At 46.8% G+C, this 13,304-nt stretch overlaps 5 protein-coding genes across 5 annotated transcripts; 3 read left to right on the top strand and 2 right to left on the bottom strand.

Moving 5' to 3' along the window:
• Positions 1-128: 128 nt before the first annotated feature.
• I302_103660 (uncharacterized protein) lies at positions 129-2,478 on the bottom strand (the record flags this gene model as incomplete). Its single annotated transcript, XM_019189031.1, has 6 exons — positions 129-711; positions 809-1,161; positions 1,288-2,065; positions 2,133-2,249; positions 2,315-2,381; positions 2,451-2,478. 6 exons carry the CDS (start codon positions 2,476-2,478, stop codon positions 129-131), a joined length of 1,926 nt encoding a protein of 641 aa, XP_019048593.1.
• A 341-nt stretch (positions 2,479-2,819) lies between these two features.
• On the top strand, positions 2,820-3,630 carry I302_103659 (uncharacterized protein; the record flags this gene model as incomplete). Its single annotated transcript, XM_019189030.2, has 5 exons — positions 2,820-2,831; positions 2,939-3,077; positions 3,237-3,308; positions 3,440-3,526; positions 3,608-3,630. 5 exons carry the CDS (start codon positions 2,820-2,822, stop codon positions 3,628-3,630), a joined length of 333 nt encoding a protein of 110 aa, XP_019048592.2.
• Positions 3,631-3,996: 366 nt separating this feature from the next.
• Positions 3,997-6,249, bottom strand: I302_103658 (uncharacterized protein; the record flags this gene model as incomplete). Its single annotated transcript, XM_065869709.1, has 12 exons — positions 3,997-4,266; positions 4,327-4,416; positions 4,478-4,492; positions 4,560-4,632; positions 4,689-4,731; positions 4,791-4,990; positions 5,138-5,309; positions 5,381-5,546; positions 5,622-5,842; positions 5,911-5,974; positions 6,094-6,156; positions 6,226-6,249. The coding sequence occupies 12 exons, from the start codon at positions 6,247-6,249 to the stop codon at positions 3,997-3,999; spliced, it is 1,401 nt and encodes a 466-aa protein (XP_065725781.1).
• A 1,908-nt stretch (positions 6,250-8,157) lies between these two features.
• On the top strand, positions 8,158-9,240 carry I302_103657 (DNA damage checkpoint protein rad24; the record flags this gene model as incomplete). The annotated part of the gene is made up of 6 exons (XM_019189028.1): positions 8,158-8,221; positions 8,283-8,589; positions 8,642-8,812; positions 8,879-8,980; positions 9,050-9,120; positions 9,179-9,240. The coding sequence occupies 6 exons, from the start codon at positions 8,158-8,160 to the stop codon at positions 9,238-9,240; spliced, it is 777 nt and encodes a 258-aa protein (XP_019048590.1).
• Positions 9,241-10,374: 1,134 nt separating this feature from the next.
• Positions 10,375-12,179, top strand: I302_103656 (uncharacterized protein; the record flags this gene model as incomplete). Its single annotated transcript, XM_019189027.1, has 2 exons — positions 10,375-10,824; positions 11,115-12,179. The coding sequence occupies 2 exons, from the start codon at positions 10,375-10,377 to the stop codon at positions 12,177-12,179; spliced, it is 1,515 nt and encodes a 504-aa protein (XP_019048589.1).
• Positions 12,180-13,304: the final 1,125 nt, after the last annotated feature.

The raw sequence follows: 13,304 nt of genomic DNA, 5'->3' as shown, positions 1-13,304 counted from the left end.
TGATTCCCAGTCCTACGGCCCATCAGCCACATAACCTTTGCACATTGTAGAAAACTAGATCAATCGGTTCATCCAAGTACCAGTATACAGCATTTATAATTTCCAACCCATGCATCTTATGATATACACTATTTGCCTCTACCAAACCAACCTCCCAACCAACCTTTCTTACCCTCCCCACCTTTCGCTTCTCCCTCCTCTTCCTCCTCGTCATCTGCAGCATCCTTTGATTTCTGAGTGGACGCAGAAGGTCTAAACTCAACAGCAGGCGTAGTTTCCCTAGTCTCCCTACCCAACTTCTTAATCCCCTCCATCGTCTTATCTCTAACCACGTTCAGACTGTCAGCTACAACGCCTTGAGCAGAGGTAGATGGGATGGTAGTAGATTTCTCCCTCTTCCCACTGAGGATTTCAATCTCGTCAAAGGGAATATCGATATAGTTGAAAGCCATATCGAAGAAGACTGGTTTCTCGATTGATTGGGAGAATAATCCCTTCTTTGATGCAATATCGAGTGTCCTGATATCTTGTTCTAAGGTGTTGATTGATTCAGCGGGAATGGTGATTATGGGTTCTTCAATTTCGATAGGTGGTTCAGAGAGGAGAGAACGTGCTTGGTGCGTTGATACGGCTGATCGTTCGAGGAGGGAGATGGCGGAGGAGTATGAAGGGGTGGGGTGAAGGCAGTGGAGTCGGGCTAGTTGGAAGCATCTGCACACGTACAGGAAGAAGAATGATCAGCTTCATACTCACGATCAACAAGCATGTAAAAGCTGAAGAGCCTGTATGACCAGAACGTATGACCCACTTCAAAGCATGATAATACCCCTCCAGTCCCTCTACACCGACCCTCACACCCTCCTTCTCCTGTACGATACTCAATTCCGCAATGCCCCTCAAACTCTGCAAAACAGTATCCAACAACTTGATAATCCCTCCCAACCCTTTCACGACCTCCTCAATTTTGGTTCTACCTCCTTTGATCTTTATATCACCCACGTTGGGGGGCAAGCTGCCTTGGAGGTTGGACGAGAGAGCATCGATGAGTGATAAGTCCCGTTTGATCCTGTGGGAAAGGAGGAGGTGGACGATATATGCGTGAGCGAGGTTCAGGGAAGAGGTGATCTGTGTGGATCGGAGGGAGGTCGATGAGCCGGATGCCTGTGATGGGTAAATGCACATCAGTACGAAGTTCTACGAGAATTTGTCCGTCACGAATCGCAGAGGGGCGAGGGTATAATCCCAATGCACTAGATACGCCAAGAAAATGGAAAAGCCCAAACACACCTCATGATCATCTTTCAATCTCCTCGCAACCCCCTCAGCCTCCCCCAAAACAGTCAAAACCTTATCCCAACCCTTCAAGCTCGTCGTGCTATTCTTCTTGTTGTTCTTCTTACTTTCAAACCTGCCCAGAACCTCCTGAACACCAGCCATGATCTTGACCAACTCGGGATTCCTGAACTCCACCTTCTCCCCTGCAAAAGAGGTATCCTGCAATTTGATCCTATCTTTGCTTACATCGTTATCCTTCTCCAACTCCTTTTTCAGCCCTTCAATCAAGCCCTCTAAGCCAGGTAAAGAGTCTTTCAATGTATCACCGTCTTTCTCCAGATCAGAGACTATACCGACGATATCGTGTGATTCGGATCTACCCAGCTTGTAAGCTGAGAACCTGATTAGGGGATCCTTCTGATCTATAAATTCGTTGGTTAGAGCCTCGTCGTACGAGTTCTTTGAGTTTTCATTGAGAACGCTCAAGAGCTTTCGAACGACAACAAGATCGGTCAGACATGCTCCAAAGTCGGATTTCTCAAATGATAGTTCTGATCGCACGCTCAAATGGTAGATTGTCATTTCTGCTTTGGTCCTTTGACTGATTTTGTTGGATTCGGAGAGAGTGTTGATAAGTTCGAATAACTCTGTGGAGGACTTGAGGGATCTTCGGAGCCAGGAGATTTGATCTTTCTTCGAACCGTGGGTGGTAGGTTTGGAGATTTGGGACTTGATCTCGTGCGAGTGGGCGAGGGATCGTTCAGCAGAGAAGAGGAGGAGTTGGAGGTGACTACACCAGTATACTTCTTTAGCTTCGGGCGTTGAGCAGCCAAAAAGCTGGAGGTGTATAGACTCACCGAACATCCTTGATACTCTCTATATCCAACTTCGGAGGAGCCTTGTATTGCTTTCCTTTTCCGCAAGTTTGACCAGTCGTTTGACGGAGCCTGTGGATCTTGTTGGTACAGTGTCGTCTATGATGTTACATAAGTTATCAGCTGAGCATCTTGTGAGTATATACGTGCGAGGACCAGCTAACCTGTATCGCTCGTGATCACCATTTCGAAGACCGTAGACTGCTCGTTCTTTGCTCAAGAGACTGAGCACTGTGGGTGACACGAAGAGATCAGCTGAGTGAGCGAGCTACATATGACTTCGCAGCTGACACCACTTACAGGGGAAGGAGAGGTCTACTTGGGACATTGTGGAATGCTATGCGTTGGTATCGAGGACACAGATGTATGCAGGAGTAGAAGAAGAGAGACACTCATGCACTCGACATCATGAGCATGCCAGGTAATGGCAATAGATGATATGCTCGTGAAAAATATCAGGCTCAGACGACCTCGGACCAGAGGAGTGTGCCTGATATTTGAACACTCGATGTCACCAATACACCAGTTACTCGAGCAGCGATTTCTTCGATAACCTGACTTCTCATGTCTGTCCTTATCATATACAATTGCCATTGTTGAATGTCAAAGTAACACTTCTCTCGCTCCTTGATTCCCTACGCCTGACACTACCGCTCATCAACGATCATTATGTCAGGAAGAGTGAGTGACGCCAGCTCCTCCCTGCCTTGCCATACCGCACAACAGCTGTGTTCTCCGTCCCCTTGCTTTCCTCCGGATAGCTCATACTGACCTTTGTCGACCCACAGGGCGGCCGAGGCGGCTCACGAGGAGGCGGACCCAACAACTCCGCCCAATCAGGCGAAAGGAAGAAGCGAGAATCGATATTGAACCTTGCGCAGTACGTCGACCAGAGCGTCAGGATCAAGTTCATGGGTGGGAGAGAGGGTGAGTGGTTTTGGTGTTTCTTTTGACTGGTCAAGGCGCAAATGCAAGATGTAAGATTTGTCTACGAGAAAGAGTAATGGAATGATAGACTCAAAATTGGAAATGGGAGCTGGGAGGATCATTGGTCAAATGCTAATATGATATGCCTGCACCACATAGTCACGGGTACATTAAAAGGGTTCGACCAACTGATGAACCTGGTAATGGATGATGTAGTGGAAGAGTACGAGAGTGAGTAAGACCTGTCTTTCTCCCTCAACATCCATCCAGTATCATCTCTCTATTCCATTCTTTCATAAGTTATATCTCCCTGCTGTAACATCACTCCAAACCAAAATAATAGCTGATCCGTCGTGATACAGATAACTCGATGCCCCCTCGTAATTTGGGATTGGTCGTGCTCCGAGGTCCTAATATAGTGTTGATAAGTCCCACGGACGGTTCGGCGGGTGAGTGAAAGTGTTGCCTCTCACCATCGTTTGTGGTTTGACTGTAAGGTACTGATCTAAATTTATGAATGAATTCAACAGAGATCGAAAATCCATTCACATAGACCGAACGAAGGGCAGGGGACAGAGGACTGGGAGGGAAGTGATTAGTATTTCAATAATTATGAAGAAGATAGACAGATTACATGTATTCACATATATACCCTTCAGAGCAAATCATATGTGGTATTGGTCTTGCTTCATGCGTCACGAGTCCAGCGTAAGCTTGGTCCAAATGCCAGAACCACACTATATATTGTTATTCATGCCTAAAGTGACGTTCCATGAACGAACACTCAGAGTTAGAGTTGAAAAAGGAAAAGTGCTGTGTGTTTTGAGACTATAAGAAAGACAAGGGTTTCTTTACAACTATTAACCATTCATATAAACTATTTCATCCACTTTCTCTCTCTTTCTCTGCCGTACTCCTCCTATATCTCATCACCCTCATCTTCATCCTCCTCATCACTCATACTTTCTTTCAACATCTCCAACAACTCGTGCGCCTCGCTCAACTGAGCTACCAAGATAGCCTGACCCTCTGGGATACTACCGTCGTCCGCATAGAACTTCCCGTCCTTCCTTAACGAGTCAATCTGATGTAATGCCAGATGATAGGGATAGAGGTCTCGGGGCGTGTACGGTCCACCGTATTTTAGGACTTCGTTGAGGCATTTCTTGATTGTTGAGAGTTTGTTTGCCTGGCGTTGTGAGAACACATCAGCTAAGCAGTCCTCGTGGCTGTGGCGGTTGGTACGTACCACTGGCATTAATTCTTCTGATATGGGTTCAGATTCAGACATCAGTCTGTACAGGAGACCATAGCACCGTCGGAGTAGGAATAGGAGTGCCTGCGAGACGATGACTCATAAGCTTAATATCTCACAGGATGTCTGGTGTAGAGCAACTTACATATTGACCTTCAGCCTAGATTTGATTCATTGACGCAACGTCAGCTAATTATTCCCAACCTGATGAGGCAAGGGCAACTGACCTTGTTTCCATCCGCGTCTACAAATTTACCTTCCACTCGCATAGCGTCGATTTCTCGCAGTGATAAAGCGTAGCTAAAAGGGACAGGAATCAGTACGATTTCGCCCTGAATACGCAGAGCAAAACTCACTTGTACAAATCAGTCTCTCGCAATGTCCATCGATGCGTCAATACTGTAGAATCCCCCGCGTCAGCTACCACAACAACCAATCATGATAGTCGGAACACTTACACAACTGGTCCAACTGCAGTTTCATCTCGCTCAACCTCTCATAGATAGGTTTCAAGCTCGGCGTGACGTCCTCCTCCGCTTCTCTAGCTTTGATATCTTGTGTAATTTCGAAACATGATTCCAGTAGACCTGATAATAATGCTTGACCCTCGGGTACGAACGATCCACCGGGTCCGAGGAATTTGCCATCGACTCGTTTACTAATGCGCGAACTTGATGTCAGCTCATTCCATCTACCAGTTTTTCCTTATCGTCGTACCCATTCTGTCTCTCTTGACAGCCCTATCGCTCCAGCAACTTATTTCGCTTTCGCCGCGCCCTCTACAACACTTGTAATGATAACTCACGAATCAATTTTCCTCAATTCCTCCAATATCGCTTTGTACTCCGCCTTGTTGGGCTTAGGCTCAGCAGCCAACGCAGAAAGTTGTTTTCGGAGATGTACCAATCTTTGATGTATCGGTACCAGTTCTACCGATAAGACCGATAAGGATGAGAATAGATCTTGCATTTGGTGTTCTATAACAAGTATTTGAACTCAATCAGCTGAGGCCTTTACGAGTTTCTTTAGGCAAACGAGCTGAACTTACCGACTCCCTCCAGTTTCCTAGACATCAACCTAACAATCGGTTCAGGGTGTTTCCCATCCTCTGAATCCTGCTTGATAACATTCTTCAAAGCTTCCAACCGTTCTTTTATAGGCACAAGGATCTCTTCGGTGTATGCTCCTGATTCGTTCATGTGGGATAAGATTTGCTATGTATGATTCCATGTCAGCTAGTTGACTTCGCATTGCGGTAGTGGGAGTGGGAGTGGGGGGTTGCTACTCACTCTCATAGAAGCGATTTGACAATACGTAGCTGGTGTTTCCCTGCTCTTACCGATAGTGAGGAAGAACAGACTGAGTAGACCGAATACATCCGCTAGGACCGTATCTACCCTGTTCGCCTCTTGGATGGCAGGTTTGGAGGTTGAGGAAGATGCTGCGGCATTGCTCGAGAGGGAAGATTGGTTGTGCGATTGTTCGTCTCGGATGGTATTTAGACGAGTCACTATGGGAGTTGAGTTGGGCTGAGTAAGCAGTTGAATCGACTATGTAATGTTTATAGACGGGACATACCTTGTTTAACTACTGAGTTGTAGATTGGCATAACATCTGGGGCACGGATGAATCGGGTTGTGTCCTATCATAACAGGTGTATCAGCATGTGTCATACGGTTGGGAAATGCAGACGCATCTTTATTTATTCTGTCCGGCACACCGAGCTAGATAGAATGAAATAGGAGGAACATGCAAGCTTACCTTTTTCAACGCTGTCAGACGGTTACGAATGGTAATCAACGATTCCAATACTGGAAGTTCTTCCTAAATCAGGACGAAAGCGGAGATTAGTAAGATTTGCCATGGAGATAAGGGATGCCTGATGAAGCTTACTTGAGGTACCATGTTGGAAGCCATCTTGTTGTATCACAATATCTGTGCGGAACTGGATAGGACAGTAGAGCGTGGATGTGGACTTGCTGTACGTCAATCTATATGAAAATTATTTTGATTCGAGATAAGGTATGAAAGAGAGAAAGGAGCGAGATGTGAAGGAAAAGAATGGAATTGGTAGTAGGTAGTAGCGAGATGGGTTCCGGTTGACGGATGGCTCGGATGGGTGTGAGTTGAGACGCTTGGGAATGGAGTGATTATGACCTTAGTGTTGTGAGTTACCTGTAAATGGACTAGCCAAGAGCATGGATGAATATAGAATGAAAAGCCAAGATATTCAGATTGATGAGTCAATCCGCAAACGTTTGATTAGCTTACTCACTGTAACATGTAGCTCACATTTGATTAAGCTTGGACCACCAGACACTACTAGAACCGATCTCATCCTAAAAAGGAGACCCCGTAATACCACACACATGCCTATACACAGTGTCATGATCTCGCATGCCTGCCACAATATCGCTGGTACCCAACAAGGCACGCTCGTCCATTCAATAAGCTAGACGCGTGTTTGTCTCGATCGTATATTAAGCTATCCAATCAATTGAAATGAGGAGATGACGTACTATTGACAGTTGATTCCGCGTCTGGCTGCCTAGCTTATATCGCCGACTATAACGCCGTTTTACTATGTTATGAGCAGAATACAGTGGGATTGCCCTGTAGCCGGTGCCACATCCGTTTTAGGTGAACCCCCCTTGTTGAACCCTGTAATACCCCAGCAAGCATACTGGTATAGTACTATAGTGGTATTACTGCATTACGCTCGGATCATCCACCCTACCAACACAGCACGCTGGCACGCTACTCCTACTATCACCACCACTCTACCATTTCCTTCACATTCCATCATCATCCTCTCCATCCATCCATTTCATATCATCCATCTATCTTTGATCAATCTCACATACCTATACTACCCGTCTACATACTACCCCTTACTACTGTGAGTACATACATTCATCCGTCACTTGAAGAGAAGGACAAGATGCATGGATGGACATGATTGGATGGATCAAGGGTGGAGTCGAGTCATCCCAACTTGGCTGCAGGTTGATTGGACCGTGGTCGTTATGACCCGTCTTTACCTTCCTTTGTCCCATCCCACTCATACTCATCATCATCAGTCTTCCATTCGCTCCTCTTATCTTGACTCCGCTACCCCTCGCACAGCATATATAGTAGAGGATAGTAAAGCTGACAGTCTGAATCGTTCCCACCCTCTTTCGCTTAACAAACAACCTCGTTCATTCATTCCCCTTATCATCCAACTTATCAATCATCCCTTTGATACACTACAACCCGATCCAAGCAGTCAACAATCTTTATAAACTACTCTCAAGGTGAGTCGTGTGCTTCTCATAAGCTGCAGAGCGAAAGAGGGAGCAAGCAAAGATTGGGAGATGGACAGTATCGCCGTTGCGACGCGCTTTCATGCTCAATTGCGCGTCCGTGCGATCGAGTCGTGTTTCGTCTCGTTATGACCATCCTCCCCTTCTCCTCCTCCATACACATCTTCCCCCTTATACACCTAAGGCGATACACTACCAGATAACATCTCTCTGACGTGATCGATCGATACACGCGGAGATGAGGAACTGAATGGTGTGACTGCGATATTTCCTCCAAATATCCCGTTTCCTTATCGCGAGACGTGGCTGGATACATTCAGTCAAATGTGATATATCCCTTCTTTCTCTTTCTGTGTACTGCTGTCGCCATACGAGAGGATCATTATGGAAAAGGAGCATATGCTGATATCGATTCTTTCTTCTCTCTTTCCTACGCCATTGCCCTTATCGCGACACTCGACACTCAATCACGATCTTTTACCTTCCTTCTACATCGCGCACAATCACCCCAATCCCGCAGATGTCTAACCGAGAAGATTCCGTCTACCTTGCCAAGCTCGCTGAGCAAGCTGAGCGATATGAGGGTGAGTAGCTCCTATTATAACTACGCGACTTCGCCACTGACAGCACCATGTACCCTTTTAGAAATGGTCGAAAACATGAAGTCGGTTGCCTCATCCGACCAAGAACTCACCGTCGAGGAACGAAATCTCCTTTCCGTCGCCTACAAGAACGTCATCGGTGCCCGACGTGCCTCATGGAGAATCGTCTCCTCCATTGAGCAAAAGGAGGAATCCAAGGGTAACGAAGCTCAAGTCTCCATGATCAAGGCTTACCGAGAGAAGATCGAGGCTGAACTCGCCAAGATCTGTGAGGATATCCTCGAAGTTCTCGACAAACACCTCATCCCATCCGCCGCTTCTGGTGAATCCAAGGTCTTCTACCACAAGATGTAAGTGGACAAGCATTGGCTTCAGGAACTTGAGCTGATTGTGCTTGTTTAGGATGGGTGACTACCACCGATACCTCGCCGAGTTCGCTACCGGTGACAAGCGAAAAGACTCTGCCGACAAATCCCTCGAAGCCTACAAGGCCGCTTCCGATGTTGCCGTTACTGAGCTCCCCCCTACTCACCCCATCAGACTTGGTTTGGCTCTTAACTTCTCCGTATTCTAGTGAGTGGTTATTGATGTATGATCAACTCGAGAAGTATCGACTCATGTTTGAATTGCCGTATCCAGCTACGAGATCCTCAACAGCCCCGACAGAGCCTGTCATCTCGCCAAACAAGCCTTCGATGATGCCATCGCTGAGCTTGACACCCTTTCCGAGGAATCTTACAAGTGGGTTTGCCTCGGTGCAATGAAGGAATGGGGAATAATCAGATACTGACCGCTCATCAAACTACACAGAGACTCAACTCTTATCATGCAACTCCTCCGAGATAACCTCACCTTATGGACTTCTGACATGACCGACCAAGGTGAGTGGTCAAGTCCCTGCTATCAGGCAAGATCCGATTGCTAATACCTCATCTTTAGAGAAAGAGGCAGACAAGCCCGAAGAACCAAAGGATGAGGCCGCTGCTCCTGCTGCCGCTTAAGATGGGAATGGAATGGAAATATGAATTATTTTTAAATGAAGAAAAGATAAATCCGAAAAACAAATCTTCTTTCTCTTTCTAAACCTATTCCATTCTAGTAATATAAACAAACTTGCGTTTTCTCGTTCGGGTTTTATTTATTTTACTCTATTCCCACTTCCTTTCATTGTCCACACATCTTTTCTCCAGTAATAAAGTGATCGAGATGCCATGTCTCCTCTCTCCCTCCTCCTCTCATACATGAACTTTTCGATGGAAAGGTTTCATTATATATCTCTTTTCCCTCCTCTCTCCATTACTTTTCCAATTCCGCTCTCCGTTCTTCTGTGAATCATGAATTCGTCGTTAACCAAAGTTCAAATCGTTTGGTCCGAGGTGCAATTCTCCATTCGAACATTCACAATTTGGCAATCTGGTTATTACTGAGCATCCTTGACAGTTACTCATGTGCTGTCAGCCCTGTATACTCGCATCACAATATTTGAAATGAGAATGAGAATGGGAATGCCCGTAAGACAGATGGTCGAGAATGTGTCAGGTCACCACCTCAAAAGAACAATCGATCATTGATCGTTGATTTGATCTTGGGGTGCCTTTTCACATGAGACAAACAAAATCATCCTCACTGTCAAGTTAAGTGAGAAGACATATCACCTGACCTAAGCCTATCATCTGTGCTATGATGTGACCGTGTTTCCGGTAAAGCAGAATAAGTTACATTCCGCCACTCTCACTTGACCTGCTATAGTTTCTGTTCTGATCTCCATTCCTCGCCTGTCCACCGCGTCAATTTCTAATTGATACTGAGATACATGCCAATGAGCTTGTCATGCCGTTCATGCGTATCGCACCAGCAGGACCATCTCAGGTTTATCGGAGGTGAGATTAGGAGAGACAGGAATGATACTGTACGAGTACGGGTAAGGCGGATGAGAATCGCCACGTGGTAAGTGTAGATTCCGTTATCAACTTTTATTTTTCGGCTTAAAGCTAAGCTCAAAAAAATGTTGAGAGCGAGTGCGTTCGACAGAGTCAAATGATTACAACCTCCTGCATTCCCATTTAGCACAACTGTAAGATAATCAAGACAGATCTCGAGGGTCGTCCAAAAACAAGGGACAGGTCCGAATTAAGATGTCCGCCCCCGAGCACCCTCACCCGCCTCCTCCGCCAGCCACCAACCCTAACCCCCCACCTCAACCCAACCCCACCCCTGCTTCTGCTCCTTCTACCTCCGTCCCGCCCCAACCCAAACCCAAGCCAGTCGAGCTGACAGGCTTCCGCTCCGCCCTCTCCCACACGGGTATCCCACACAGCGTACTCACCTGGAAACCCAAATTACCCTCTCGGAATTGGCTCATCTTCTGGACCATCGCCGCCTCCATCACCGGAACGTACTATTACGATCGATCTGAATGTAAGCGCATAAAGGCCGACACGATACGGCAGGTCGAGGACAAAAGTAGGGAGATATTGGAGGGAGGGAGTCTGGGGTTGAATAGAAGGGTTACGGTTTATGGGGCGAAATGGCCGGGTGATGAGGATACGGATAGGGCGTTGAGGTATTTTAGGAAGTATGTTAAGGTGCGTTTTTGGTTTTTGTCCTCTCCTCTACTTGGAAGTGGATTGTGTGGTGTTGTGTCTTCTTGGGCAAGGTCAAATGCTGTGGATCATTGGGCGATGGATCGTGTTCTCTCCCCTTTGTTGCTCGCTTTCTGTTTATGCTTTGGGAGTGGGAATCTGTGATTGTATCGGACAGGTACTCAAACAAGTTATCACCTTTCTTCGCTCTAATCCCTCTTTCACTTCATTCTTATCCATGATTGAGTCTCCTTGTAGTACAGCTATGCTAATCCTCCACCACAACACCACAGCCATACCTCGTAGCAGCAGCAATAGACTACGACCTCCCCACCTCCCCTCTCCAAGGATCCATCACTCGCCAGATTCGCGCCAAGATCCTCACTCAACGACGACAAGCCCTAGGACTCGAACCTCCCACACCCCAGCTCTCCCTACCTGGCGTACTTTCGCCTGAAGAGTACCAGAGAAGGGAACTGGAAGGCGGGATCGTACTCGTCGGAAGAGCAAGTTTGAAAGAGTACATGGAGGGATTGAGGAGAGGATGGATGGGTAGAGTTGATGCGTGGAAATGGGAGGATGAAATTGAGGGGAAATTGAGGGATGACGGGGTCTTTGATGAGCCGAAACTATCTCAACCTGAAGTAGCAGAAGTACCCGTCGATACTACCGCATCGGATTTACCAGTCAAAACTTCACCTGCTCCTGTTAAACCCACTACGGGACTAGGCTTCCTCTCTCGTCCTCAACCCCAAGCTGTACCTGTATCATCTGGTCAGCCCCAGCAAGCCACATATCAGATACCCGAACAATACCATCTCCCTCCCAACCCCCTTCCTCCCCACCCGCCCATTTTACTACTCCCCTTCGTCAATCACATAGGATTCAGCCAAATCCCACATATGATAACATCCTTCTTCACCGAGCGATACCGCGTCAAAGAAGGATCAGAAGCTGCCCTAGCCCTCATAAATAACAGTATCAGACCGTTCAACCCATCGGGATCGGGTGATCTGGAGTTTGACGTGGCTTCAGAGGAATATTATAATTCTGATTCTAAGAAATTGCCGGAGAAGATCGAAGAAGCTCGTAAGGATTATTATGAGGCTTTGAAACCCAGGATAGAGGAGGCTAGGAAGTACGAGTTGGGAGAAAGGGAATTAACGGACGAAGAAAACAAATCTGGGAAGGTGGTGAAGCTTGATGAGTTAAAAGCGGAACGGAAGAAGAAGGAGTTGAGGTGGATGGGTAATGCTGAGGGGTGGGAGATTGTCAGGCCTGAGAGTGGGGTGGCTTGGGATGAGAGGTTCGGAGAAGGGTGGTTGAGAGTTTTTGAGTTGCCCAAGGAGGGGGAGTAGGGAGTGGGAGTGGATTATGCGATGGGTTGGATTGATGGAATGCGGGAAGGGACATGGTGGTACCATTTGAGGATGGAATAAGCAGAGAGCGAGGAAGCTATGATGAGCATGCACCACGTCATTCATGCCTAGATATGCACATATCTGCGCTAACCATTTCGGAAAGATTACCTGGTCCAAGATTTATCGCTCTTGCAACTTCTCGATCCGCTTCTTTTCTAACTCTTCAGAACTAATCTCTTTGTCCCAAGCAAGAAATTGGGCCCAGCTTAAACTGCAAGATTTATTGGACGCCTGAAATATGACATCCACAAACCTGAAAATGACATTCCTTCTGATTTGACATTGAAGATTTCTCTTACACTGAGGATCCTCCTCGCACCTAAGACTAATTTACTGCGCTTGTCGACGATTGATTATGCGAATAGTAACTGCACACAGATCATACGAATAGAAAGGCTATGATCACCCTCTCGGAATACCCACTTACGTCAACTCGTCGCTTCTCAGCGTCCAGTCTCGCCCGATGGTGTGAGACGGGGTCACTTACATCACCACTGCTGCAGAACATAGTGACCAGCGGCTTCTGGGTGTGGTTTTCCTGTTCATCGTCTACCAATGATCAGTCTACCCCTCCTCTTCCTCTTATTTCGTTCTCTTTACTCGTCACAGTATCATTACAGATGATTGCCTGCTGCTCTCGCTGCGGACATGAACATCTCTCTTGACTTTTTTTCTTTCTCGACTTTTTTGGCAGCGAGGACAGGTTATAAGAATGCAACACAACGTATCAACAGGTCGTCATCCATGCCATCGATGTTCCTCTCGATCGCATGGGTAGTGTTGGATGTCGAGGTGTTTGACCTGCCAGTAAGCTCTGATAAATCAAAAGAACGCTCGACCTTCATGACAGACAGGGCTTTCCACCAATACTTGATGAGCCAATAGTACATCAAATGGGATGACTCGATGCAATGTGCCTTATAAACCCAAGAAAAGCAGATCTCCCATCTGTAAGATTCCGCTGTGCTCTGACGATCGTCGACTGAGTGGCCACGGCATGCTGAATGGTCTGTGAGCATGCACCGCTGTGCGAACAGGGGTAATAACAATTAACGAGTTTAC

The sequence above is a fragment of the Kwoniella bestiolae genome, chromosome 2, assembly GCF_000512585.2.
Source record: "Kwoniella bestiolae CBS 10118 chromosome 2, complete sequence".
NCBI classification, from domain to species: Eukaryota; Fungi; Basidiomycota; class Tremellomycetes; order Tremellales; family Cryptococcaceae; genus Kwoniella; species Kwoniella bestiolae.
The sequence above is the reverse complement of the archived record's forward strand: the minus strand, read 5'-3'. Positions and strand labels throughout refer to the sequence as shown.